Here is a 24,955-nt window from a genome sequence, read left to right on the forward strand (position 1 = left end):
TGGAGTCAATGTTTTCCCAGTTTTTTTTGTGGTAAAATTAAGTGCCTCAGCTTATATCCGGGTCGGCTTATACTCGAGTACATACGGTACTTTGAATTCTCTACTGAAAAGCTGAAAAGTGTGACGTGAAACTACAAATCCTAGGATTCCTTAGGATGGAGCCATGATTGTTAAAGTGTCTACATAGTGTGAATGCACTCATTTATGGTGACTAAGCTCTACTGCTTTCCTTTCAACTGCATATCGTTTCAGACTAATTTTTGTTTGTAAATCAGAAATTAAAATCACACATCCCCTTTTCTTTGTGGCTTTTTGTCTTCTCCAGTTTCTCACTTCCATTGTGACACCACTGCCATGACAGATATCATCCTGCTGGTGGATGGCTCCTGGAGTATTGGGCGCAACAATTTTGGGCTCATCAGAGAATTCCTGGCATCCTTGGTTGCCCCATTCAATGTTGCGATGGACAAGATAAGAGTAGGTAAGGGGCTTCTTTTCGTGCCAGTCTTCCAAGTCAAGGACTACACAAAATTCACTTATAGAGATGTGGATGTATTCATTTACAGCCCATTGAATCTATTTTTTAAAGCACAAGTACAATTTTCTGTAGAAAATTGAGAAATAAAGCACATACTCAAACATAGATCCCATGAAGATGAGAGAGTTGAAAAGCAAAACTGTGATAGGAAATTGTTTCACAAGGCTCTAAAAATGGGTTCTGGGTTTTGACACCAGTCTTGCTTGAATCTGGAGCATGCCACTGTTCATATCACACCAATCCATTTGTGCAATGGTAAGTGCTTCTGTTCATGGCTAGGAAGCTTCAAACACATGCCACAAGCCTTGTGTGGTAAGGTATGGATCAACATGCAAAGAGATTTTGTAGCATCTTTGAGAAGAAATAGGAATAGAAGCTGATAGCATAAGCGTTTGTAGACTAAGAACTTGTCTACAAGTTTTCCTAACCCCAGCCTCACTCCAAATGGACTGCTTGATATCATCACAACACACAGCAGCTTCCAGTGAGTGCTGTGGGGTTTCTCAGTTTGAAGCCAACTTTGACCTGCTTTTAGCAAAGCTGGGGAATATTCTGGAATTTGCTAGAAACTCTGGAATTTCCCAGGACTTTGGGATATTCCAGCCAGAACCTGACTGGTGACCATCACCCAGATTACATTTTCATTGCCTGCCCCAGGACTGTGGAATGACCTGCTGGAATATATCTAACAACTAAATCATCTGTCAGAATTATATATCTAATGCCTCCCAACCAAGGATTCCCCCAGGCAGTAAGCAGCCAGACCTTGAAGCTGAAAAGCTATTCAATGCTAATCAAGGTGTCCAATTGAAACATTCACACCTGCCTCAAATAGACAAGAGCTCTTTCTCCCACCCTGAACATTCCACAGATATATAAACCCCACTTGACTAGTTTCCAACATACCTCATTACCTCTGAGGATGCCTGCCATAGGTGCAAGTGAAACATCAGGAAAGAATGCTTCTGGAACATGGCCATACAGCCCAAAAAACTCATAGCAATACAGTGATTCCGGCCATGAAAGCCTTCAACAACACATAGATATATGCAGCTTTAAGATGGACAGGATGCCAGACTTTGCAATTAGCAAGAGATTCCTATACACGTCTGTTCAGATTTCCATCTCATTGGGAAAGAGATTAAAAATGAAACCTAATTTGTCCATCCCCATTTAAGATTCCAGCGAGACAGTCACTTTTGTTGGGTATCACCATAGGACATTACAAATTTTGTCACAAAGATTAAAAAGCAGTTAAAGTTATGAATCAAAGAAATTAATCACGCACAAAACTGACTTAATTATAAGGAACTGTACTAGCGAATAATTTGCACTTTTGCTCAGCCAAATCCAATCAGATATTATATTTAATAAATCTGTGAGAAGTCTTTCTGGTATCAGCACATACATCACCAAATGCTATATCGTGAATGGTATCTTTTATTTTGGGGTGCCCTGTGGATATGGAGATAGGGATATATTTGCATACCTCCTGTCCAAATGTGAAAAATGCATTGATGATCTGAAATGATAATAACATCTCTAATACTTTTAAAGGGAGTCCTATTCATTGAATTTTGTTTGTTTGTTTGTTTAACAATTTCCTCCTCTCTATTCCTACCCCGTGAATATATTTATTTATTTATTTATTTATTTATTTATTTACAGTATTTATATTCCACCCTTCTCTCCCTGAAGGGGACTCAGGGCGGATTACAATGAACACATATATGGCAAACATTCAATGCCAAGAGACAAACAACATATATAGACAGACACAGAGGCATTTAACATTTTTTTCCAGCTTCACGATTCCGGCCACAGGGGGAGCTGTTGCTTCACTGTCCACTAGTGGCTGTACTTCCTCATTCCTTTCTTCATGTTTTGCTGGCAGTTTTATGATGTTGTAAATTAGTTAAATTAGCCTCCCTCATAAAGCGTACCTAAATTTCCCTAATTGACAGATGCAACTGTCTTTCGGGGCTGCATAGGTCAACAGCAAGCCGGGCTATTTAATGGTCGGGGGCTTAACCCGACCTGGGCTTCGAACTCATGATTTATTGCAGCTGGTTACTAGCCAGCTGCGCCACAGCCCGGCCCGTTTCTAACTTTGACATTCACCTCACTCAGTCAGTTTAAAATGTATAAGAAATCTAGACTGTTATGATATTCTACATTTGTTGGTTATTATAAGTCATACTATTTGATGATTAAAATTTCATAAGCTGGGAACAGCTCAATGACATACTAACCTCACAGGACTATTTCAAAGGCAAACATGAACAATACTGAACTCTCAACTTTTTTTAAAAAAATCAAACTACAGTTTCCAGGAAATGGTAGAGTAAGTTTTCATAATGTGGATCCTGTAACAAATGAAGTAGACTTAAATCTACAATAGCTTATGCTACCGATTCTTTTTCTTAGTTAGCATCAGAGGTGCTATGAGGCCTCTTTGCATAGTGATTCAGAGTAACATGGTGATGTCTTTGAATTCTATATTTTCGAAAATTGAAAATGAGGGAAAATATGCTATTTATCCATGCAGATGCTTTGGTTCTTCAAAAAATTCAAATTTGAAAATTCGAATTTACTGTATATACTCGTACTCGAGTATAAGCCTAGTTTTTCAGCCCTTTTTTTAAGACTGAAAAGTCCCCCTCGGCTTATACTTAGGTGAGGGTCCTGGTTGGCTTATATTTGGGTCAGCTTATATTCGAGAATATATGGTACATTTATTGTTTTTCTCTATTATTATTGGTATTATTACATTTATTATTTTTCTCTATTATTGTTGCTACTATTACATTTATTTTACTCTATTTTTATTATTAATAATAATAAATTTATTATTTCACTCTGATCTTAACATTATTATTGCATGTATTATTTTACTCTATTTATTATTACTTGTATTATTTTCCTGTATTTATTATTATTATTATTACATGTATTATTTTACTCGATTATTATTAAAAGGATACATAAGCACATTTACATTGAAGAAGATGAGAATAATGATTTGATCAGAGTTGGACAGTCTTATCTTAAATTTGAGCTTTATGTAAAGTCCTATCTTAAATTTGAGCTTTTTTTTTTTGAAATACAGTAAATATTCAAAAACATTTAACCTACTGATGCCTCAATTAATGTAATTTTATTGGTATCTATTTTTATTTCTGAAATTTACCACCCTCAGCTTATACTGGAGTCAATGTCTTCTCAGTTTTGTTGTGGTAAAATTAGGTGTCGGCTTATATTCGGGTCGGCTTATACTCGAGTATATACGGTAATTTGGAAAAAGGAAAAGTCATTTTTTCCATGAGGAAAAAAACATTGCATCTGTTAATGTATTCATCTCTGCAATTTCCCAATGAAATTAATCAAAGTTATGGAAATGTTTTAATCCTGGCTCCCTCGTTGATTTAGACTCCAGCCTAATCAGATTTAAGGAAATATCTTCAAGGCACCTGATGACTTATGGTGACCTCTTGAATATCGTAAGGCTTGCTTAGGCAAGGAATTATTCAGAGATGGTTTGCCATTGCCTTGCTTTGAAATATAATCAACAGCAATGCTGCTCAAGGCAGCAATCCCTGGATTGGTGCCTGTCCCTGGAAGGTTTCCAGGAAAGAAACTATTGTAACCAAATGGGCACAGATTTAGTATTGATTCCTAGTACATTGTGGCTTATGAATTTCTTTGGCAACGAATTCAGAGATCAAGCCTGATTTGTTGTGGAACCCATTTATTTTTCCTTTTAACATTCAACATTCATCTCACATGAGATTATTATCTTCTTATCCGATTTTTCACTGTCCAGCTTTCACAGTCCAGAAAGGCTATAGGTGCATTTATAGAACTTGACTGCCTTTCAACATTTTAAAAATATTTTCATATACTCTTTCTGTCTCCAGGTCTTGACTCTTCATAGATTTCTCTACTGATCATTTTGACCATTTTGGATCATTTTTCCAGGTTTGACCCAGTACAGCAGTGACCCACGCACAGAATGGGACCTGAATACATATTCCACACGGGATGAGGTGTTAGAGGCCCTTAGGAGCTTGCGTTACAAAGGAGGCAACACATTCACAGGTAAGGAGAGTGTCTCCCTTTTTAGGAATTGTGCATCTTACCCAACTTTAATTTCATTGTATGTTTGGAGGGTCAGATAGTAGCCAGATACTTCCCTTTAGTCATAGGTTGACCAATCTGTTCATCCAGCAAATGGAGCTTCCTACACCTAACTAAATAGTGAAATGTAATACCATGGCACACACTAGTCATTGGCAGTCATGCTTCCACATTAGAGGTTCAGTGAATCTCCTGTCTATTTTATCCTGGATTTTGAATGAGTTGTCCAAGGTGCTGAACCTATTCTAGAGAAAGGGTTCAACACCTTGGATAGTTCTTTAAGTCTGGAATAAAATCCAAAATAGCTTCAAAACACTGCCAATATGGAACACTAACAATAATTCTTTATGTCTTTTGATTCAAAAACAGCAACAGTTATTTCATCTGTTTAAAGACATGCTATTGTCATGCAAGTGTTTCCCAATTTATGGTGACCCTAAGGTGGACCTATCACTGGGTTTTCTTGGCACAATTTGTTCAGTGGGGTTTGTTTTGCTTTCCTCTGACACTGAGGGAGTGTGACTTGCCAAAGGTCAATCAGTGTGTTTCCATGATCAAACAGAGATTTAAACTTGTTCCCCAGAGTCATAATCCAGTGTTCCAACCACTACACCATGCTGGCTCTCACCTTAAAGACTAAACAATGTAATATGGCATTGGTTTTGAGGATTTATAGACTTTTCCCACAATGGTATATTATATATGTCACAATAAATGTGCAAATTTAGAGAATATGTGTGAAATGTTGATATTTATATTCTACTCTATTTCAAGAAATCTTAGGACAGGCAGGTAGCAAAACAATAAACTCCCCATCTCCTATTAGATTATGTTATTTTGCAGTATGGTTGTTCCATTTGAAGGACGGATCAATAAAAGTGAATGAATTTCAGAAAAAATGCGGTATTTTCTTAGGAAGGTCCTTTGTTAGTAGGATAATTGTTGAATATATGTTGATTTGCTTTCCAAAAGCCACTCTCGAAATAATTTAGAAGACCTTTAAAAGATATAGTAATTTTCAGTCCTTGTAATTTTCATACTGAAAATATGCTTAAGGTCTGCAGGAGCATCACGCATTACAGAAAATGTCAAGAGGTAGATTGTCATTTATCTGATTCTCAATTTGTGGCATAACATTTGAAGAAAGAAATCAGGAAGCATCCTGTGGGTGTTATTGATTTGTTGGTCTTTTCTTCGCTGCTTGCCATCAAACCATGCATTTTGACAGTTTGTGCCGTTCACTCTCCTCACTCCTAAGGGCTGGCGCTGACCCATGTCCTGGAGCACAATCTGAAAGCCGACACTGGGGCTAGATCAGAGGCTCCTAAACTGATCATCCTCTTGACTGATGGGAAATCTCAAGACGATGCCAACCCACCTGCACAGGTCTTGAAAAATATGGGGATACAGATATTTGCTGTTGGTGAGTTCCAAAATCTATCTCCTTAGGTTTCTAAGGTTAAAATTGGTATGAGACTTCTGATTAGAAGGTAAATAAACACAAATAATATTAGAACCTTACTCTGAGATGTTCTGCTCAAATGCTTAGCAGTTCTAGTATTAATACAAATTCACCTAGTATAAATGTGCCAACCAAAGACTGATAATGGCTTGCCATTCTTTACAGCAGGGATCTGAATAGTGTAGTCTAACATTCTGAGACCCAGTTTTGTGTCCTCTGAAGCCCCCAGGAGACATCTAAATGTCATAGGTTCTAGTCTACCATGTCCTTCGTTGAGATCCTATATATATGGCTGTGTACCATAAACATCCAAATGTGGAGTTAGATATTAACTGTGTGATGCACCCAGTATGTATAGGGGCAATGCACAACTGATCCAAAATGAATAAGCCAGTGTGCTATGATACATCTCAAGATTCTTAATTTTGTAATTATTAGAGCAAAAGACTTATTTTACTCATATATAAATCTGAAAATTTTAGTCAAAAAACTCCTTATAGAAGGAGAAGGAACCATATCCTTCTCTGAGTGGAGTGGCCAAAGGCAAGAGTTTAGTCTAGTCCAGGGAAACCTAAAAGAAGTACACTGATCACCTCTATTTTTTCCACTACAGCATTACTGGCCTGGAAAATTATAGTGGCCAGTGGCAAATGAACCTCTAAGACAGTATTGGTGCTTTTTACTCTCCGGAGCTTCCGGTGGCTCAGTGTGTTAAAGCGCTGAGCTGCTGAACTTGCAGACCAAAATGTCCCAGGTTCAAATCCGGGGAGTAGAGTGAGCGCCCGCTGTTAGCTCCAGCTTCTGCCAACCTAGCAGTTTGAAAACATGCAAATGTGAGTAGATAAATAGGTACCGCTCTGGCGGGAAGGTAACGTCACTCCATGCAGTCATGCCAGTCACATGACTTTGGAGGTGTCTACGGACAACGCCGACTCTTCGGCTTAGAAATGGAGATGAGCACCAACCCCCAGAGTCGAACACGACTGGACTTAACGTCAGGGGAAACCTTTACCTTTACCTTACTCTCCACAGAATGATTGTCAGCTTATCCACACATCATACCAAAGTCCATAATTTTGGTTCCTAAAGCAACGTGATTCATACATGAGGTTGACTTGTACATAAATAGATACAATATGTGTTTGGCCTGTGGAGCTTCTTCAAAGGATTGCTTAGAATCAAGTTGCAGAAGATTCTGATCCAGGATCACCCAAACCCAATAAATAGTCTTCTGGTCCACTAACTAACCCTCACCCAACTCCATAAATTACTCAGAAATTTCTGAAATTCTAGTCTAAATAGCCTGATGAAGAAGATTGTAAGAGCACCCATTAACAAAAATACATCAGGTTTTTCTGCTTATAAACATACCATTTTCTCAGCATTGTGAGATGTCTCTTTTGTTTCTCTTGTGGATTCTATTCAATGCTGCCCAGTTTTTTTTTGCTTCATAGGACACTAACAGGTTTCTGGCTATTGTCTATGCCTCCAATCTTCATGTTCATTTCTTAGGAGTGAAAAATGCAGATGAGACAGAGTTGCGCCAAGTGGCCTCAGACCCTTTGGAGCTGACTGTATACAATGTACTGGACTTCCCTCTCCTCAGTTCTCTTGTTGGACGCCTTACCCGGGTCTTATGTGCTCAGATCAAGGTGAAGAACAAGGATGAGAATGCAGGTGAAAACCACTTATGTTTCCTGTCTCCAGACTTTTCTTTTTCTTTTTCCCCTTTTCTTTCCACAAAGTCCCACAATCATTCTCCTTTCTCCTCCTCCCCAAGTCCCCAGACTCTGAGCCAATGAGGAAAATAATCAGAACTGAATGGGATAAAAAGGTTTAATTTTGGGACATAAATGTGAGGATATCGTTCTTCTGTAAAATGCAAAATACAGTTTAAATTGAGTTGTTGTGAGTTTTCTGGGCTGTATGGCCATTTGTAAAAGCATTCTCTCCTGACGTTTTGCCCACATCTATGGCAGGCATCTTCAGAGGTTGTGAGGTCTGTTGGAAACTAGACAAGTATATACATATATATATATATATATATATATATATATATATATATATATATGGAAGGGCCAGGGTGGGAGAAAGAACTCTTGCAATTGGCCACCTTGATTAGCATTTAATGGCCTTGCAGCTTCAAGGCCTGGCTGCTTCCTGCCTGGGGGAATCCTTTGTTGGGAGGTGTTAACTGGCCATGAATGTTTCTTGTCTGGAATTCCCCTGTCTTTTGAGTGTTGCTCTTTATTTACTGTCCTGATTTTATTTTAATACTGGTAGCCAGATTTTGTTAATTTTCATGTTTTCTTCCTTTCTGTTTAAATTGCCCACATGCTTGTGGATTTCAGTGGTTTCTCTGTGTAGTCTGACTTGGTGGTTGTTAGAGTGGTCCAGCATTTCTGTGTCCTCAAATAATATGCATATACTATACTATATGCATGACTATGTCAATGCTAATCAAGGTGGCCAGTTGCAACATTTTCATGACTCAAATAGACAAGAGTTCTTTCTCCCATCCTGGACATTCTACAGATATATAAACCCCACTTGTCTAGTTTCCAACAGACCTCACAACCTCTGAGATGCCTGCCATAGATGTGGGCCGAGCTGTGGCGCAGCTGTTTAGTAGCCAGCTGCAATAAATCACTACTGACTGAGAGGTCATGAGTTCAAAGCCAGGCTGAGTCGGATTGAGTGCCCGACCATTAAAAATAGCCTAGCTCATTGTTGACCTAAGCAACCCAAAAGATAGTTGCATCTATCAAGTTGGAAAATTAGGTATCGCTTTATGCAGGGAGGCTAATTTAACTAATTTACGACACCATAAAAATCATCCAGCAGCATGCAGAAGATTGAGCAAGTAATCCCTCAAGGACTCAGTGTCACAGTGGATGATGAAGCAGCAGCTCTTTTGTGGCCAGAATTGAGCATACTCTCATGAAGCCGGAAGCCGAAAATGTTAAATTGCCTCTATGTCTCTGTCTGTATGTCGTATGGAGTTGAATGTTTTCCATGTATATGTACATTGTGATCTGTCCTTAGTCCCCTTCGTGGTGAGAAGGGCAGAGTATAAATACTGTAAATAAAATAAATAAATAAATGTGGGCAAAACGTCAGGAGATAATGCTTCTGGAACATGGCCATTCAGCCTGGAAAACTCACAGCAAGCCAGTGATTCCAACCATGAAATCTTTCAACCACACACAGTTTAATATGTTTCTATTTCAACTAATGCATAGTTGGAATGGATTGGAATCTGTCTTTGATCAGAAGTGAATTTCATTTTTGCCAGAAAATGTACAGTAAATCTTGCCCTTGTACTAATAGTTCTCCACATTCGTGGCTTTAACTTTTGTAGAGTTTTGTAAATATGTGGTCTACAGGAATCTCTATGTACTTCAAATGATACTATTGAGAGCTCCTTGCAAAGATGACCATAAAACTCCACTGTGGTGGACCAAGAGATTCCTCAAATTTCTTTTTGTAAAAAATGTTTTTTAATTTGCAGTTGCCCCACTTTCACAGGGTTTTTGTTCTCCAGCACCATCAAAATTCTAGGATCTTCTGCAAAATTACTTGTTTTCTTTACATTTGGAAAATTGGTTAGCTTTCCAAAAACAATTTAGAATAATTTCCTTGCAATCGTAGAATATACTACTCATAAATTATGTCAGTAAATACATTTAGGTACCTGACTTATGCTTTTGGATTCTTCAGGACTCTTAGACCAAATTCCCCCCAAATAGAACTGACATATTAAATCAATGGAACCTATTGACTTGCCATGTTCCACTAAATTATTCTACTGTAGTTGTTAACAACATTAGGTCTAGATATATCCTATTTTAGTCTCAGAACAATTCCCAGAGCAGCTGAGGCTGAGAGCTATTGATTACCCTACTGCCTTTATCATCATGTCTGAGTGTCACCTTGATCTCCAGCCCGAAATAAAATTGTAATCATCATCCAAATTTGCAGGCAAACCAGTAAAGGCTGTTCCAGTGACTACTGGTGCCCATCTGAGCCCAACCAATCTTGTGTTAAAAGAAGTTACTTCCAGAAGTCTCCGTCTCACCTGGAACCCTCCTGTGATACCACCCAAAAAATACAGAGTTGTGTACTACCCTTCTAGAGGTGGGACTCCCAAAGAGGTAAGTGATTCTTGTGACTTTGGTCAACATAAGTTTTTTATTTCTGCTGCAGAACTTCAACATTGCCAAAGATTCTGGAGGATGATCTAAAGCAGCCATATTTGCAACCTGTCCCACTGGAAATGTGTTGGACTACAACTGTGCAGTTGGACTACAACTATGGGCATGCTGACTATTAGTGATGCAAGTTGTTGTACAACCCACCTGGAGGGTGCTAAGTTATGAGAATAATTGCTGGAGGCAATCGGGCATTTACTTTATGCAGAGCATTGGTGCATCTTATGGGATCATAGAAGAAGGACATATTGGTTGTTCTAGGGTCACTGAACCCATGTCAGGTTTTAAATCAAATTGAAATAGGTTGTTAGGAATATAAGTCTTCAATAACTTGCTTCTCAGATTCAAGAATGAGTATTTTTAGGCATGTTTTACCTTTCTTTTGAACCATGTTTATAATTCAGGACTTATTCTGAGTAAAATTTACACATGGTTGTTGTGCACTAAAAACATATATTTTTGGTAGTCAACAGCATTATATGCACAGAAATAATATTCCTGTGTAAGGTAAAGGTAAAGGTTTCCCCTGACATTAAGTCCAGTCATGTCTGACTCTGGAGGTTGGTGCTCATCTCCATTTCTAAGCCAAAGAGCCAGTGTTGTCCATAGACACCTCCAAGGTCATGTGGCTGGCATGACTGCATGGAGCGCCCTTACCTTCCCGCCGGAGTGGTATGGATCTACTCACATTTGCATGTTTTCAAACTGCTAGTTTGGCAGGAACTGGGGGTAACAGCGGGCGTTCATTCCGCTCCCGGGATTTGAACCTGGGACCTTTCGGTCTGCAAGTTCAGCTGCTCAGCGCTTTAACACACTGTGCCACCAGGGGCCCCCGTGTAGAAACATTATTTTCTGTGAATAAAATGCTGTTTCCTAAACATGTTGACCTCATGTGAATTTTGCACACCATAAACCCCCAGTTATAGGATTTTCTATAAGAGAACGTAAAAGAAAAAGTATTTCTGCATAGAAATAATTTCTGTAGAGAAAATTCTGTTTCCTGTGTAGAAAATCCTTTTTTTCTGTGCAAACCACCATGTGCAAATTTTATGCAGAATAAATTCTGAACTGTGAAGATCATCATCAGTACAGGAGTCTTCTATTCATGTTTTCTCAAAACTTGAACAGTGTGGAAGGTTTTCACCATTTTTCAAATATTTCCCCAAATTATTTCCTGCCGTTGAAGCTATCCAAGCTTATGAAGCCTATCCCTCGTCCATTGCATCTTCATGCATTTTTTGTACATTTTAGGTTGTTTTAGATGGGGCAACCTCCAGTGCACAGCTCCTCAACCTGACATCACACACAGAATATCTGGTTTCTGTGTTTCCTATTTATGAAAACGCTGTTGGAGATGGACTCAGAGGCATCACTTCAACCTGTAAGTCATCATTTGACACTATCATGTTCATGCACTTAGTAAAGATTGAGTATTCCTTATCTGAAGTGTCATGCAGCCAGATCCCAGGGCTGAATTTCCAAGCCCTGAATCTGACTTCATAACATAAACATGCGAGCACCTGGCGGGAGAAGATAAAATGAGCCTGGGAACTCAGGGGTGAAAGTATAAACAATTATAATTGCTGTAGTGTGGGGGGGATAGAAACCTTGGTGGAAATGTGATCCAGAAGGTGGGGTTTGATGATGATATTTGCGTGTGATATTACGTTGCATCAGAAGTGATAAAATTAGATGTATGTAAACATTAGGTCATTCTCGACTTTTCCAAAGTCATGTATTCTTCAATAAAGATTGTGTTTGAGAGCAGCTGTCTTTGATCTGCGTTCAGACTGGTCCTTTGAAGTAAGCCTGACATTAAAGTCGAGAATCCCATTTCTCACCCTCCTGCGGAATTCGCAGTGAAGTGATAATGAGCGAGGAAGAAGATCAAAGCCCAAATGAGGCAGAGAGGCCTTTGCAAGGGGCCCGGCCGAAGAGAGAAGAGACGCTGCAAGCCATAGCTTCCTCTACGGGGTACCCCAAGCCGAACGGCGTGACCCAGAGAATTCCCAGGCTCGGAAGAGGCGGCTCTGCGGCTGCAGAAACCAGTTGAGGATCTGGAGGAAGTATGCCGGAGACCGTGGCCCTGCGGTTATCCATCCTGGAAACTAATTTATCCAGGCTGTCGGAAACCGTGGGGAGATTGGTGCCATTATTGGAAGAGAATCTCCAGAAGGAGGCCAGCCGATATGGCGCCGAGAGAGAATCAAGCAAAGAAGGAGATTGGAGCCAGAGGGGCCAGCGGGCGTCAACGCAGAGCCCCGTGGCGGCAAGGGACGAGGGAGATGAGGAATACTGGCAGGAGCTGCAGTTCCGGGACAGCATGGCGCGAGAAGTGGAGCGTCAGCGAGCCCTGGGGACCCTGAGGCCGCCGTCTCCAACAGAGCTCCCAACCCCCCGAATGGGCGTCGGGGTGGAAAGGCCACTGGGGCCAGGGATCGGGTCCAGTGGATTCGCAGACGAAGGCGGAGAGGAGCGGGGGGTCCAGGAAGAGGAGGAGGATGTGCCGTACGACGAGGAAAGGCGAGATGGGGGGGCTACAGCTAGGCCAGTATGCGGATGGGCGGAAGAGCCGACAGCGGCGGCAGACTTCCAGGAGCCGCGCAGAATGACCACCGGAGTGGGGCGCGGCGTGTTCCAAGGAGCCGCCCGAGGAAACCTGATGCAACCCTTCCCCATGCCGCCCAGACAACATCAAAGGGCTGCAGAATGGATGCCTAGAAGGGAAGATCTCAAGCTGGAATACGGAGGGGAATCAGATGAACTGAACTTTTTTCTAATTAGCATTAGAGGATACATGGAAGACAACGCACACACATTTCCCTCCGAAGCAAGCAGGGTTCGAGCCATCGGCAACACACTAAAGCGAGGAGCGGCCAGCTGGTATGTGCAATTGCATGCCAGACGCGACCCATGCCTGAGGTCAGTGCCCCGCTTCCTCGCCGCACTGGAGAACCGGTTCAGAGACCGGCTAGAGCAATTGAGGGCTCGAGACCAGCTGAAAGGAATAAAACAGAGGGACAAAACGGTGCCCGAGTACGCAGAGGAATTCCTCCACCTCGCGGAAAGGGTACCGGAGTGGTCTGAAGTAACCAAAGTGGAACTATTTAAAGAGGGACTACGCCCCGAGATTTTCAGCTGGGCAGCGCACAGAGACGACCCCGAGACGCTCCAGGGATGGATTCAACTAGCGGGGCGCGTCGAATCCACCCTGGCCCAAGTAAAGTGCTTCAGGAGCAGCAGCGGCCAGCAAAGACCGGTGGCGAGAGGTCGAGGAGAAACGAGGAAGCAAGAAAGACCCGGAGGGAGGCCGGGGATTCCCTCCAGAGGAGACGACAACAAACCTAAACCGGGATGCTTTGTATGTGGGAAGACGGGCCACCGAGCAGCGGAATGCTGGGCCCGGAAGGGGGAGCCGCCAAAAGCCCCAAAGCCCAAGCCAGCAACCGGGAGGCGTGCGGAGGAGGAGGTGCAGGCCCCAGAATCTTCGGAAAGATTGGTGAGTCGGGACAAACGCATGATAGTAATACCAATTTGCCTCTCGGGGCTAGAAAATCGGGCCACCTGCAAGGCGTTTGTAGACTGCGGGTGTTCTAGGAACATTATAACCCCAGAATTAGCAGGAGCGCTGAAATGCCAGCAGATGGCACTTGACTCCCCAATTGCATTTTCGCAGCTAGATGGATCAGTCGCTGCTGGGGAAGTATCTACAAAGGAATTACGGGGAGTTCCATGCAAAATAGGCAAATGGGGAGGAAGAATATCCTTTGTGATAGCCCCTATTGCCACATACCATGTAATATTGGGGATACCATGGCTCGAACAAGCAAATCCTGAAGTAGATTGGAGAGGAAAAAGCTTAGCATTTAAAGAACAGCAGATGCAATGGGAGATAAGCAAAATTGCAGAAGAGGAGGACGAGGAAGACGAAGCAGGGGAAATAGACCCACAGCTATTGCCACCTGAATACAGAGACTTTGCGGATGTTTTCAATCAGAAAGAGGCCAGTAAATTGCCTCCCAAAAGAAATATAGAAGTAGGGATTGAAATAACCCCAGGAGCAGACTTACCAAAACCAAAAGTGTATCCCATGTCTGTGCAAGAGAAGGAGGAATTGAGAAAATACATTGATAAAAACCTGGCTCGAGGCTTCATTAAGCCATCTAATTCTCCTCTCGGGGCTCCAGTGTTATTTAGGAGAAAGAAAGACAATTCCCTAAGATTGTACATTGATTATCGAAATTTAAACGCAATTACCAAGGACAATAAATACCCTATGCCCTTAGTCAAGGATTTAATTACCGTATTGAAAAAAGGGAGCATATTTACTAAACTGGATTTAATTGAAGCGTATCATAAATTAAGGATCAAACCGGAGGATACTTGGAAAACCGCATTTTCCTGCGCATTCGGCCATTTTGAATACGAAATTTTGCCTTTCGGGTTAAAAAATGGAAGCGGCTGCTTTATGCAGCTTATAAATGAAATACTACACCCGTTATTGTACAGAGGGGTGTTCATATTCCTTGATGATATCTTGATCATTTCTGAAGATAAAGAAAAGCACGTAAAATTGGTCCGGGAAGTTTTGCAGAGACTAAGAGAAGCAAAGCTGTACGCAAAACTGTCCAAATGTGAATTTAATAAAACTCAAATTGACTTTCTGGGATATCGGATGTCTCCAGAAGGGTTAGCTATGGATCCAGCTAAAGTAGCAGATGTGAAAGAATGGGGAGTGCCTCAAACAAGGAGGCAATTACAATCATTTCTGGGGTTTGCAAATTTTTACAGACCCTTCATAAAAGGCTTTGCACAAATAACCGCACCCCTTACAGAACTTTTAAAAACAAAAGGGAAAGGGGAGACAGCAAAAGTGAAAGCTCCCGGCGCCAAACTGAGTTGGACGCCAGAATGCCAAAAGGCATTCGAGACCTTAAAAGAATGCTTCACTGAAGGACCCATCCTAAAACACCCTGATATCAGGAGCCCTTTCATAATCCATTGCGATGCCTCAGACTGTGCGTACGGGGCAGTGCTATTGCAAAAGGATCAAAATGGGAACTTAAAACCCTGTGGATATTTGTCACGGAAGTTCAGCGAAACTGAAAAAAGTTGGCCAATATGGGAAAAAGAGGCATTAGCCATATTAAAAGCCTTAGAATGCTGGCGACACTTCCTCGAAGGAAGCGGAATCCCATTCGAAATTTGGTCTGACCATAAGAATCTCCAGTATTTAAAGTCTCCTAGAAAATTGTCCCCCAAACAAATCAGATGGGCGCAATACTTCAGCAGATTCGATTTCCAATTAAAGTTTTTTCAAGGGAAACAGAATGTCTTGGCAGATGCTCTTTCACGCATGCCTCAACACGAAGGCCTAACCACAGCAAAGGAGGGGACAATATTCTCTGACAAACAATGGGGCTTAGCTGTCAGGACAAGAGCACAAACCCAAAAGGAGGACACGGCTTTTGTCGAACTCGGCGGGGAAGATAACTGGGGAAATGAACTAAAACAGTCTTATAAAGGAGATCAATGGATCGCGTCCAACGCAGAAAAGGGGGACCAGAAGGGGGGATTTTGGTTTGTAAACAAGAAACTGTATATCCCAGCAATATTAAGGATTAAGATTCTGCATCGTTTTCACAACAACCAGAGCGCTGGTCATACAGGAATTACCAAAACAACAAAGGCAATAGCAAAACATTGTTGGTGGCCAGGAATGAGGAAGGACATAAAGAATCATGTTGTCCAATGTGATGATTGTGCCAGAAATAAATCGGGAGGAGGGAAGCCTATGGGATTGTTACAGACAGTAGCGGAACCTACCAGGCCTTGGGAATGTGTAGCTATGGACTTTGTGGGAGAACTGCCAGTCAGCAAAGGACATCGTTATATTTGGACAGTATTAGACCTGTTTTCTAAACAGGCCCACTTTATAGCACTGACGAAGCTACCATCGGCTGAGAAACTAGCTGAATTGTACATAAACCATATTTACAAATTACATGGATGTCCAAGTAGAGTAGTCAGTGACAGAGGAGTACAATTCACAGCAAAATTTTGGGAAAAATTCTTGGAAATGCTAGGAGCAGAAAGGAGTTTAAGTTCTGCTTTTCACCCCATGACAAACGGGGCGGTAGAACGTACTCAGCAAACGCTTGGGCAGTTCCTTCGAATGTACTCTAACATGAGACAAAATGACTGGTCTAGGTGGTTGACGTTTGCGGAACTAGCCTTTAATTCAACTATACATTCAGCAACAAATAAAACCCCCTTTGAAGTAGTTTACGGGTATGAAATACAACCTTTACCCCAATTGCCGAGGTGGACAGAAAATGAAGGAACAGAGGCAGGGAAATGGAAAACGCAAATGATGGAATGTTGGAATCAAGTGACTGCATCGTTAAAAGAAGCACACAAAAAGTATAAAACGTTCGCAGACAGAAAGAGGGTGGAAGGCGATAAATTAGATAAAGGAGATCTAGTGTGGTTAAGTACCCAAAACATCAAATTGGGGTTACCTTCAAGAAAACTGGGCCCCAAATATATTGGACCATTCAGAATACAGGGTGTTATCAATGAAGTGACTTTCCAATTGGCATTGCCAAAAAGTTTAGGGAAAATACACCCAGTCTTCCATCGCAGCTTGCTGAAAAAATATATGGGGACTTTAGACAAAATGGACCCATAGAGTTATTGTTTGATTTGTTTCAGGACTATGGTGAAAAAAGAACCGAAGAGGAGGACGAAGAAAACGGGGGCGCCATGTCATGCAGCCAGATCCCAGGGCTGAATTTCCAAGCCCTGAATCTGACTTCATAACATAAACATGCGAGCACCTGGCGGGAGAAGATAAAATGAGCCTGGGAACTCAGGGGTGAAAGTATAAACAATTATAATTGCTGTAGTGTGGGGGGGATAGAAACCTTGGTGGAAATGTGATCCAGAAGGTGGGGTTTGATGATGATATTTGCGTGTGATATTACGTTGCATCAGAAGTGATAAAATTAGATGTATGTAAACATTAGGTCATTCTCGACTTTTCCAAAGTCATGTATTCTTCAATAAAGATTGTGTTTGAGAGCAGCTGTCTTTGATCTGCGTTCAGACTGGTCCTTTGAAGTAAGCCTGACACTGAAGTGCTTGGGACCAGAAGTGTTTGTGTTTGTGGATTCTGCCCCCAAATTTGAGATCTCTGTTTTTGCATATACAGGCAGTCAGATATACAAACATTTGAATTAAAAATGACTCCTAGTTAAAAACAGAGGTGAGACAACAGAAAGTGAGTGAAGTCTACTGCTAGGAAGGGAAATTCACTCCTAAAAGGGTTTTCATGAGGAAAAGGTGTCTCACTGAAGCTTTCTCAACAATCCTTGTTTCTGCAACAAGCCAAATTTCTCAAATTCAAATTGTCACAGGGACAGAAAGTGAGGTGAAAACTTTAAACAGAAGCACAGACAGCAAAAGAAACACCACAGGAGTTACACTTAAAAATGTACCTGTTCTGACTTACAAACAAATTCAACTTAAGAACAATACTACAGAACTTATCTTGTCCGTAACTTTGGTACTGCCTGTATGGAATTTATATAGACTTCGGTAAATAGACCATAAATCTAAATGCAAAATTCATTTGTGTTTCATATACAAAAAGCCGAAAGGTAATATTATGCACCATGCACTTGGGCTGCAACATTTGCAAGTTTAATTACTGCAGATTTGATTATTCACAGATTTGATCAAAATGTTTTCTCTTGGACTTTCCAAACCCTCAATTGGAAGTTGGCCATATAATCATGCAGCCTCACCTAGATATTCCCAGAGAGAACATTTCTAGGAATATCTGATGGAAGTTGACCACAGAGTTGTGCTGGATGATCTAGAGATTCTTTCAAGCTAACCAACCTACCTTTTTGTATGTATGGGTTTTTCCACCTTTGTGAGTGTCGTATGCCTTTAACTTCAGTACATGTGGATGGCTAGCTGTACTTTCTAATGATGTTGTGCATGAAAAAAAAGTTTGTGTACATGGAACCATCAGAAAGCAAAGGTTTCATTCTTCCAGCCACCAACGCAGATCATTCTGAATTTTGGAGTATTTCAGATTTTGAAATTGCAGATAAGGGATGTTCAATCTTTATAATATAAAGCAAATTGACCGTTGCATGTAATCAAAATACACACAATTGAAAAACAATATTAAACCAAAATAAAGCTGTGTAAAACAAAACAGTTGTTTCAATCAGCTTCAGGCCTTAATAACTGGAGGAGAGACAAATAGCTGGAAAGGCAGCTTTGGCTGTTTTACCTCCATGTGGGTTTAAAGTAATTTTTAAAGAGGAGTTTTAATGTCTTTTACATGTTTTTCTTTGTGTACTAATGATTTTAAATGTTTATATCCATTGTACATGGCCTCAGGGGCCCTGGCGGTTTGAGAGAAAGAGACAAATGCTTTCACATTTCTTTCTTTCTTTATATATGTGTGATGATTAATCGAGTTAATAACTCAGTTTCTGTGCTGAGATAAAATCTGGCAGAATATCAAAACCCACCAGATTAACCCAACAAAGGCTTAATAGCTGCCGAGGGGAATACATTTCATACTTTACCGAGATCCTCATCCTTTCAGTGGCATCCAAGTCCCAAATAAATTGTGTTCTCATTTAAATTGCAATGCAGATCTACTTATTTTGTGTAATTTCCCCAGAAACCCAATTTTCACTTAAAATAAATGTTCATAACAAGTAATACAGGGTTATGCCTATTACACAAGGGCTTATTAAAAAAAAACAACAACAAATAGGTTTCGCAGTGCATTGACCATGAGAAAATGCTTTCCTTGATCATTTCTGTTTTATCTCTTTAGTGCCTCTTTCTCCACCTGGTTCCCTCCGAGTTTCCGAAATCAGCCACAACAGCATAAGACTGACTTGGGAGGCAGCGGATGGAGCAACCCAGTACCTTGTTCTTTGTTCCTCGGCACCCACCGGAGCACAGGATGACACCAAAGAGGTCAAGGATATTGTTTCAATTCTACTCTCAATGATCTCTGCATTGCTTTCTCCCCATCTGTTCAAGAGAAGGTGCACAAATATGCCAAGCAAAAGATGGCCATTGAAGGAAGGGAGATTTTAAACAAATAATTTCCCACACATGGGCTCATCAGGCATGGTATAGTCATTCTTAAGGAGGAACTGTACCGTATTAATGCCTTTATGCTTCCCTTGCATCTTGCTTTGGCTGGCATGGGAAGAGGCTAAAGAAAGAAATAACATTGAATTTGCCAATTTCATGGCTGCTCAAAATCTAATTCAAGCTTCTTAATTGCAACAGTCACACTTTCTTTAAACAGACAACAACAACAACAACAACAACAACAACAACAACAACAATAGTGGGCACATTGGGTGCCATGCCAAAAGATCTCAGCCAGCATTTGGAAACAATAGACATTGATAAAATTACGATCTGCCAACTGCAAAAGGCCACCCTACTGGGATCTGCACGCATCATCCGAGAATACATCACACAGTCCTAGACACTTGGGAAGTGTTCGACTTGTGATTTTGTGATACAAAATCCAGCATATCTATCTTGTTTGCTGTGCCATAATAAAATAATAATAATAGTAATAATCTTTATTCTTATACCCCGCCTCCATATCCTCGAAGGGACTCGGGGCAACTTACATGGGGTGACAGATCCGGCAAATACAATCTATATATATAAAAGAGTGATGGCATCAGGGCAGCGGACAACACAACAAAACTACAGGCCCCCCAACCTCGAAATTTGACAACACAACCCATCGTCCACGGCTCTAGGTTGATACAAGAAAAAGAAAAGAAAAATAAAGTCCTAATTAGTGGGAGAGGAATAATTGTTTTTATCCAATTGCTGCCAGTTACAAAGCTAAGTTGGTCTCCTAGCAACCCACTCAGCCCAGGGGACAGGCACAAGAGTTTGGAGAGACCCCTAAGGGCCATCCAGCCCAGCAGAACACAATCCAAGCATTCACAACACATGGACAATGTATAAATACTATACAATACTACACAGGGACATAGACCCCCCTCTACCGTCACCACTTTCACAGAACACAAACAACCAAATGCATACTAAACATAAGGACAACCATACAACAGACATTCAATACCACCACTACCTCAACAAGTTCTCACCAACACCACCAGACAACGCCACAGCAACGCGTGGCCGGGCATAACTAGTAAGAAACATAAAACACAGCCACGCGCAAATGAGAATAAACATTAACATAAAAATAGCAACAACATTAGTAAAAAGCATATCAAAATATGACAGTAGAATCATAAAAACGAACTGGACAAAATGCGCTAAGCGAGTTTTGCAAGCATGAGGTAGTTGGTAAAGTGCTACAAAATTGTGGAAGATTTGGAGTGGGGTAAACCCTGTGGTTATAACAAAAAATTAACAAAACAATCAGAAAATGGACACCGAAGCAAAATTTATCATTCTTCCTCCCACCCTGGACATTACACAGGTATACACTCCACTTGTTTCTCTGCAAACAGAACTTGTGAAGATGTCAACCACAGATGCAGATGAAATGTTATGAGACAATGCTGCTGGAACATGGCCATGTAGCCTGAAAAACTCACAGCAACCCAAATAAATAACCCTTTGGTTCGACCAACAGTTGAGGGTGTCATCATTGGAAGCAACCATGTGTTGCTCTTATCCTTGTACATCTTGAGTGACAAAAAAAACCAAAGAAGAAGATGAAGCCAAAGAAGAAGAAGGGAGGAGGAGGCAGAGAAGGAGGAAAAAGAAAAGGAAAAAGAAGCAGCAACAGCAGAACAACCACCACCGTTGTCACCATCATATATTTTTCTCCTTTGTGCAAATATGATACAACCTCCAGCAGGACTGGTACACATGGTTCCCGCTCCCTGCATCTGGCAAAAAATCTCTAGGAATTTGCTAGGGTCTCCAGTTGATTCTATGATATGCCTCCACCACAAAGTGCCATAGAGTTACACTGCAGAATTTAGTAAATTCCTAGGACTTTTCTACATTCACCAGGATGACACTATTATAACTTCCGGAGGGAATTGGTAATTTCAATAGGATTTGCTATTATCCATGGTTTTCTGTTTCCATAGTAACTTCAGGAACGTATTCCCCATGGATACAACGTACTGTACCGGGACTCAAGAAGGCTTACAGTTGAAATACAAATGAAGCTATTTCAAAATGCAATTAAGTAATCTATAAAATTAAAGCCATTTAAAGGTGAATTCAAAACAGGAGACTCAAATATTAAATGGAAATTGGGACACAGGTGGCCAATCAATATCAGAATGTGAACAAAATGAACAAATTTACTAACGAGGAAAAGCATGCAAATCAAGGAGAGGCTAAAGCATTATGCTTTGTCTGAATCTGCAAGGAAGGGCAGGATTCTGCCTCCTATTGTCATCTCCTCCCCCCAGAATTAACTATGCCCCCTTCCACACAGCTGAATCAAATCCCACATTTTCTGCTTTGAACTGGAATATATGGCAGTGTGGACTCAGATAACCCAGGTCAAAGCAGATATTGTTGGATTTTCTGCCTTGATATTCTGGGTTAAATGGCTGTGTGGCAGGGCCCTTTTACACTTTGAACTCAGTTTGTATTTATTTAGTTACAATACTTTTACCCCACCTTTCTCACCCCAGAGGAGACTCAGGGTGGCTTAACAATGTGGCAATAATTCAGTGCCTTTAAAACAAAATACAAAAGAATTCATTTAAAAATAAACATTAAAATACAATCAAAACCTAATTAAAAGAATTAACATTTAACTCTGACAACAGAATAAATCACGCGATCCAAGAGCAAACTAAAGTAAGTGGAGCTCAAAGTGGGAAAGTGGAAGGAAGAGAGAGAAACTGGAGCATTTTAAGAGCAGCTGGAAAAGTGGGATGGCAGAGGCTTACACATTTGTAAACTGAACCTTAGTTGTCATGTCCACATTTTTAAAAGCCCAATGTCCTCATTGGACTCTTAACAGCAGGCCTTTAGGACAACAGAAAGCTGGGAAAATTCCCTTTAGTAATATACTTTTCCAAGTACTCCAATGAGCAAGGAATAGGGGGAAGAAAATGGACTTTTTTGTGTTACAGCTCTCAAGATCCCCAAAAAGCAATACTGGTGACCATGTACTTGGAAGATTCTGGGACTTATAGTAAAAAATGAGATATTTTCCAAGCTCTGTGGCAGCGTAAAGCAATTGGTTACATATTCTGTAACACATTCCCAGCACTCTATGGAAGAAGTAAGCACAAGATTGGAGAAATGTGGTAGCCCCAACCTCTAACATGGGATTATCAACAACTATAGTTTCACGAATCATCCAAACTCATTGAGAATCCGTTGTCGAAGGCTTTCATGGCCGGGATCACAGGGTTGTTGTATGTCTTTCGGGCTGTGTGGCCATGTTCCAGAGGTATTCTCTCCTGACATTTCGCCCACATCTATGGCAGGCATCCTCAGAGGTTGCCTGCCATAGATTTGGGCGAAACGTCAGGAGAGAATACTTCTGGAACATGGCCACACAGCCCGAAAGACATACAACAACCCTCATTGAGAATCCATTGCATTAATCTTGGTTGGTGTTGTTGCAATTCTGTCTGGTGATCAGAAGGTGGCAGCAGATTAGGTCTAATGAAATGACCAAAGAGGATGCAGAATAGCTAAACTATAAATAGAAGACAAAGCTTTCCCCTGCATCCTCTCATCTCAAGGCAAATGTTTGGAGATCCTGCAACTGTTGTTTAAGGATTCAGATTTATTAAGGCTGCCAAGTCAGTCTCAAATCTTCTCCCCTTTTTTCCTTGTAGGGCAAACCGTTTTGCATCACAAAGGCCCAGAAAAGGAGTGATTTTGCTGGGCATCTGTTGCCTCTTGCTTTGGATCTGTTTTCTTTAGTGAATTTTCTGCTGAGGCCATGTTAGCTTGAGGCAGTGAACTTTACTTTCTCTAAAAAGAAACCTTATGGGAGAGGATGTCTCTGTGTTACAATATCTTGGGAGTTTTAGAGGGTTTTCCTTTGCCAGGTAACAGTAAAGGCAAATGTTGGCAAATATAAAACAATCAAAGATGCATGAAAGAGTGATACCTTTATTAGCCAATTAAAATTCAATATGCAAGATTTCAAAACTTTTTTATCAGGAAAAAGATGTGTTTTTTTAAAAAAAAATCATATGGGGAAGAAAAGTGATGATGTCAGAATCACAGACCTAAATTTCATACATATAACCAATATGTAGCTGATACATGTTAAATTTTATGACATTTCAAAATTGTGAAGTGCATTATTGTTATGGAAGTAAACAAATGAGGATCAGTCTTTGAATAGTGTTCAGTAGCAGATGTCATGCAAATCTCTCTATGTGGATGTTTTCAAATTGTTTTGGTATGTTTCAACTAGGTTAAATTTATCACGTTTTAACTCGCCTTATTGGTGGATAAGTGTTTTTGCTTGTTGACATAACATTTTCTGTTTTAAATGTGATAAAGATACCTTGAGAGTCTATTATTTAGGGTGCATCTACATGCAAAATGGATGCAGTTTGATAGCACTTTAACCACCATGCCTCAACCATAGGAGCTGTAGCTTTATATGGTTTTTAGCCTTCTTTGCCAAAGAATGCTGGTATCATGCCAAACTAGGATTTTATAGCATTGAGCCATAGCCATTAAAGTGGTGTTGAACTTGATTCATTCTGCAATGTATAGCCAGCTTAAGAGCAAAATAAAGTTTGAGCTATCCAAAGTGCTTGGACCTATTCAGCACTTTGGATAGTTCTTTTAGACTAGAACTCAGTATGAATTTAAAGCCGGCAATAATATCAGTACTACCAGCTGCCACAGTCTGGGTTACTTGGGCATGCATGAGATTAGATGGTCCTTGACTTGAAGATTACTCACTGAAAGATAAGCAAAAGAGACAGAATAGAAAGCATCACCGTTCTTTAGTTGATTGGGTCCAGCATCCCTTTGCAACCAATAGTAAAGCTGAGTGCCAAACAATGAATTCTACTTATAATATCCCATAGTTGACACTCCAGTTGACACTGTGATTGGTTAAGTGGGGTCTCTGAGAAAGAGTACACCCCATGCCAAGCCTAAGCCCTCTGGCAGATAGTTTATATAATGCAGAAACAAACACATGTAGCTATGAGATGTGATCAAGCAGAAGGCTAACAGGAAAGTTTGCTCCCTGTACAGTAGGCTTGCTCAAATAATTCGATTTTCCCGTTACCCGTTATTAATTCGTTATTTTCGTTTGTTTTGAAGCAATATCGAACCTTGGTTGTCCACACGTCTGGATATCGCGGTTTCGAATCGCGAGAGGCCGTTTTTTCTAATTTCTTCGTTTTTTTCGTTAGGAAAAAAAAGCTTTTGCAAATCACCCAAACTCCTTTCCTTTTGCCCCTCAGCCAATGGGAGGCTCAGCCAATGGGAGGGGGCGAGGGGGAAGGAGGCCGAGGAGGAGGAGGAAGACGGAGGGGGGAAATGGCCGCCGCCGCCGCCTCGCCTCAGCTCAGTGCATTAATTAATTGGGCCTTAATGAGCCCC

At 40.9% G+C, this 24,955-nt stretch overlaps 1 protein-coding gene across 1 annotated transcript in view; it reads left to right on the forward strand.

Moving 5' to 3' along the window:
- Positions 1 to 24,955, forward strand: part of col20a1 (collagen type XX alpha 1 chain) — a 175,330-nt gene that overhangs the window by 22,616 nt on the left and 127,759 nt on the right. Inside the window, exons 7-13 of the mRNA XM_062979041.1 lie at positions 326 to 481; positions 4,517 to 4,636; positions 5,934 to 6,098; positions 7,650 to 7,814; positions 10,119 to 10,291; positions 11,600 to 11,729; positions 19,215 to 19,360. Coding sequence (XP_062835111.1) covers positions 326 to 481; positions 4,517 to 4,636; positions 5,934 to 6,098; positions 7,650 to 7,814; positions 10,119 to 10,291; positions 11,600 to 11,729; positions 19,215 to 19,360 — 1,055 coding nt within the window. The remainder of the gene's footprint in view (positions 1 to 325; positions 482 to 4,516; positions 4,637 to 5,933; positions 6,099 to 7,649; positions 7,815 to 10,118; positions 10,292 to 11,599; positions 11,730 to 19,214; positions 19,361 to 24,955) is intronic.

The sequence above is a fragment of the Anolis carolinensis genome, chromosome 4 (assembly GCF_035594765.1).
Source record: "Anolis carolinensis isolate JA03-04 chromosome 4, rAnoCar3.1.pri, whole genome shotgun sequence".
NCBI classification, from domain to species: Eukaryota; Metazoa; Chordata; class Lepidosauria; order Squamata; family Dactyloidae; genus Anolis; species Anolis carolinensis.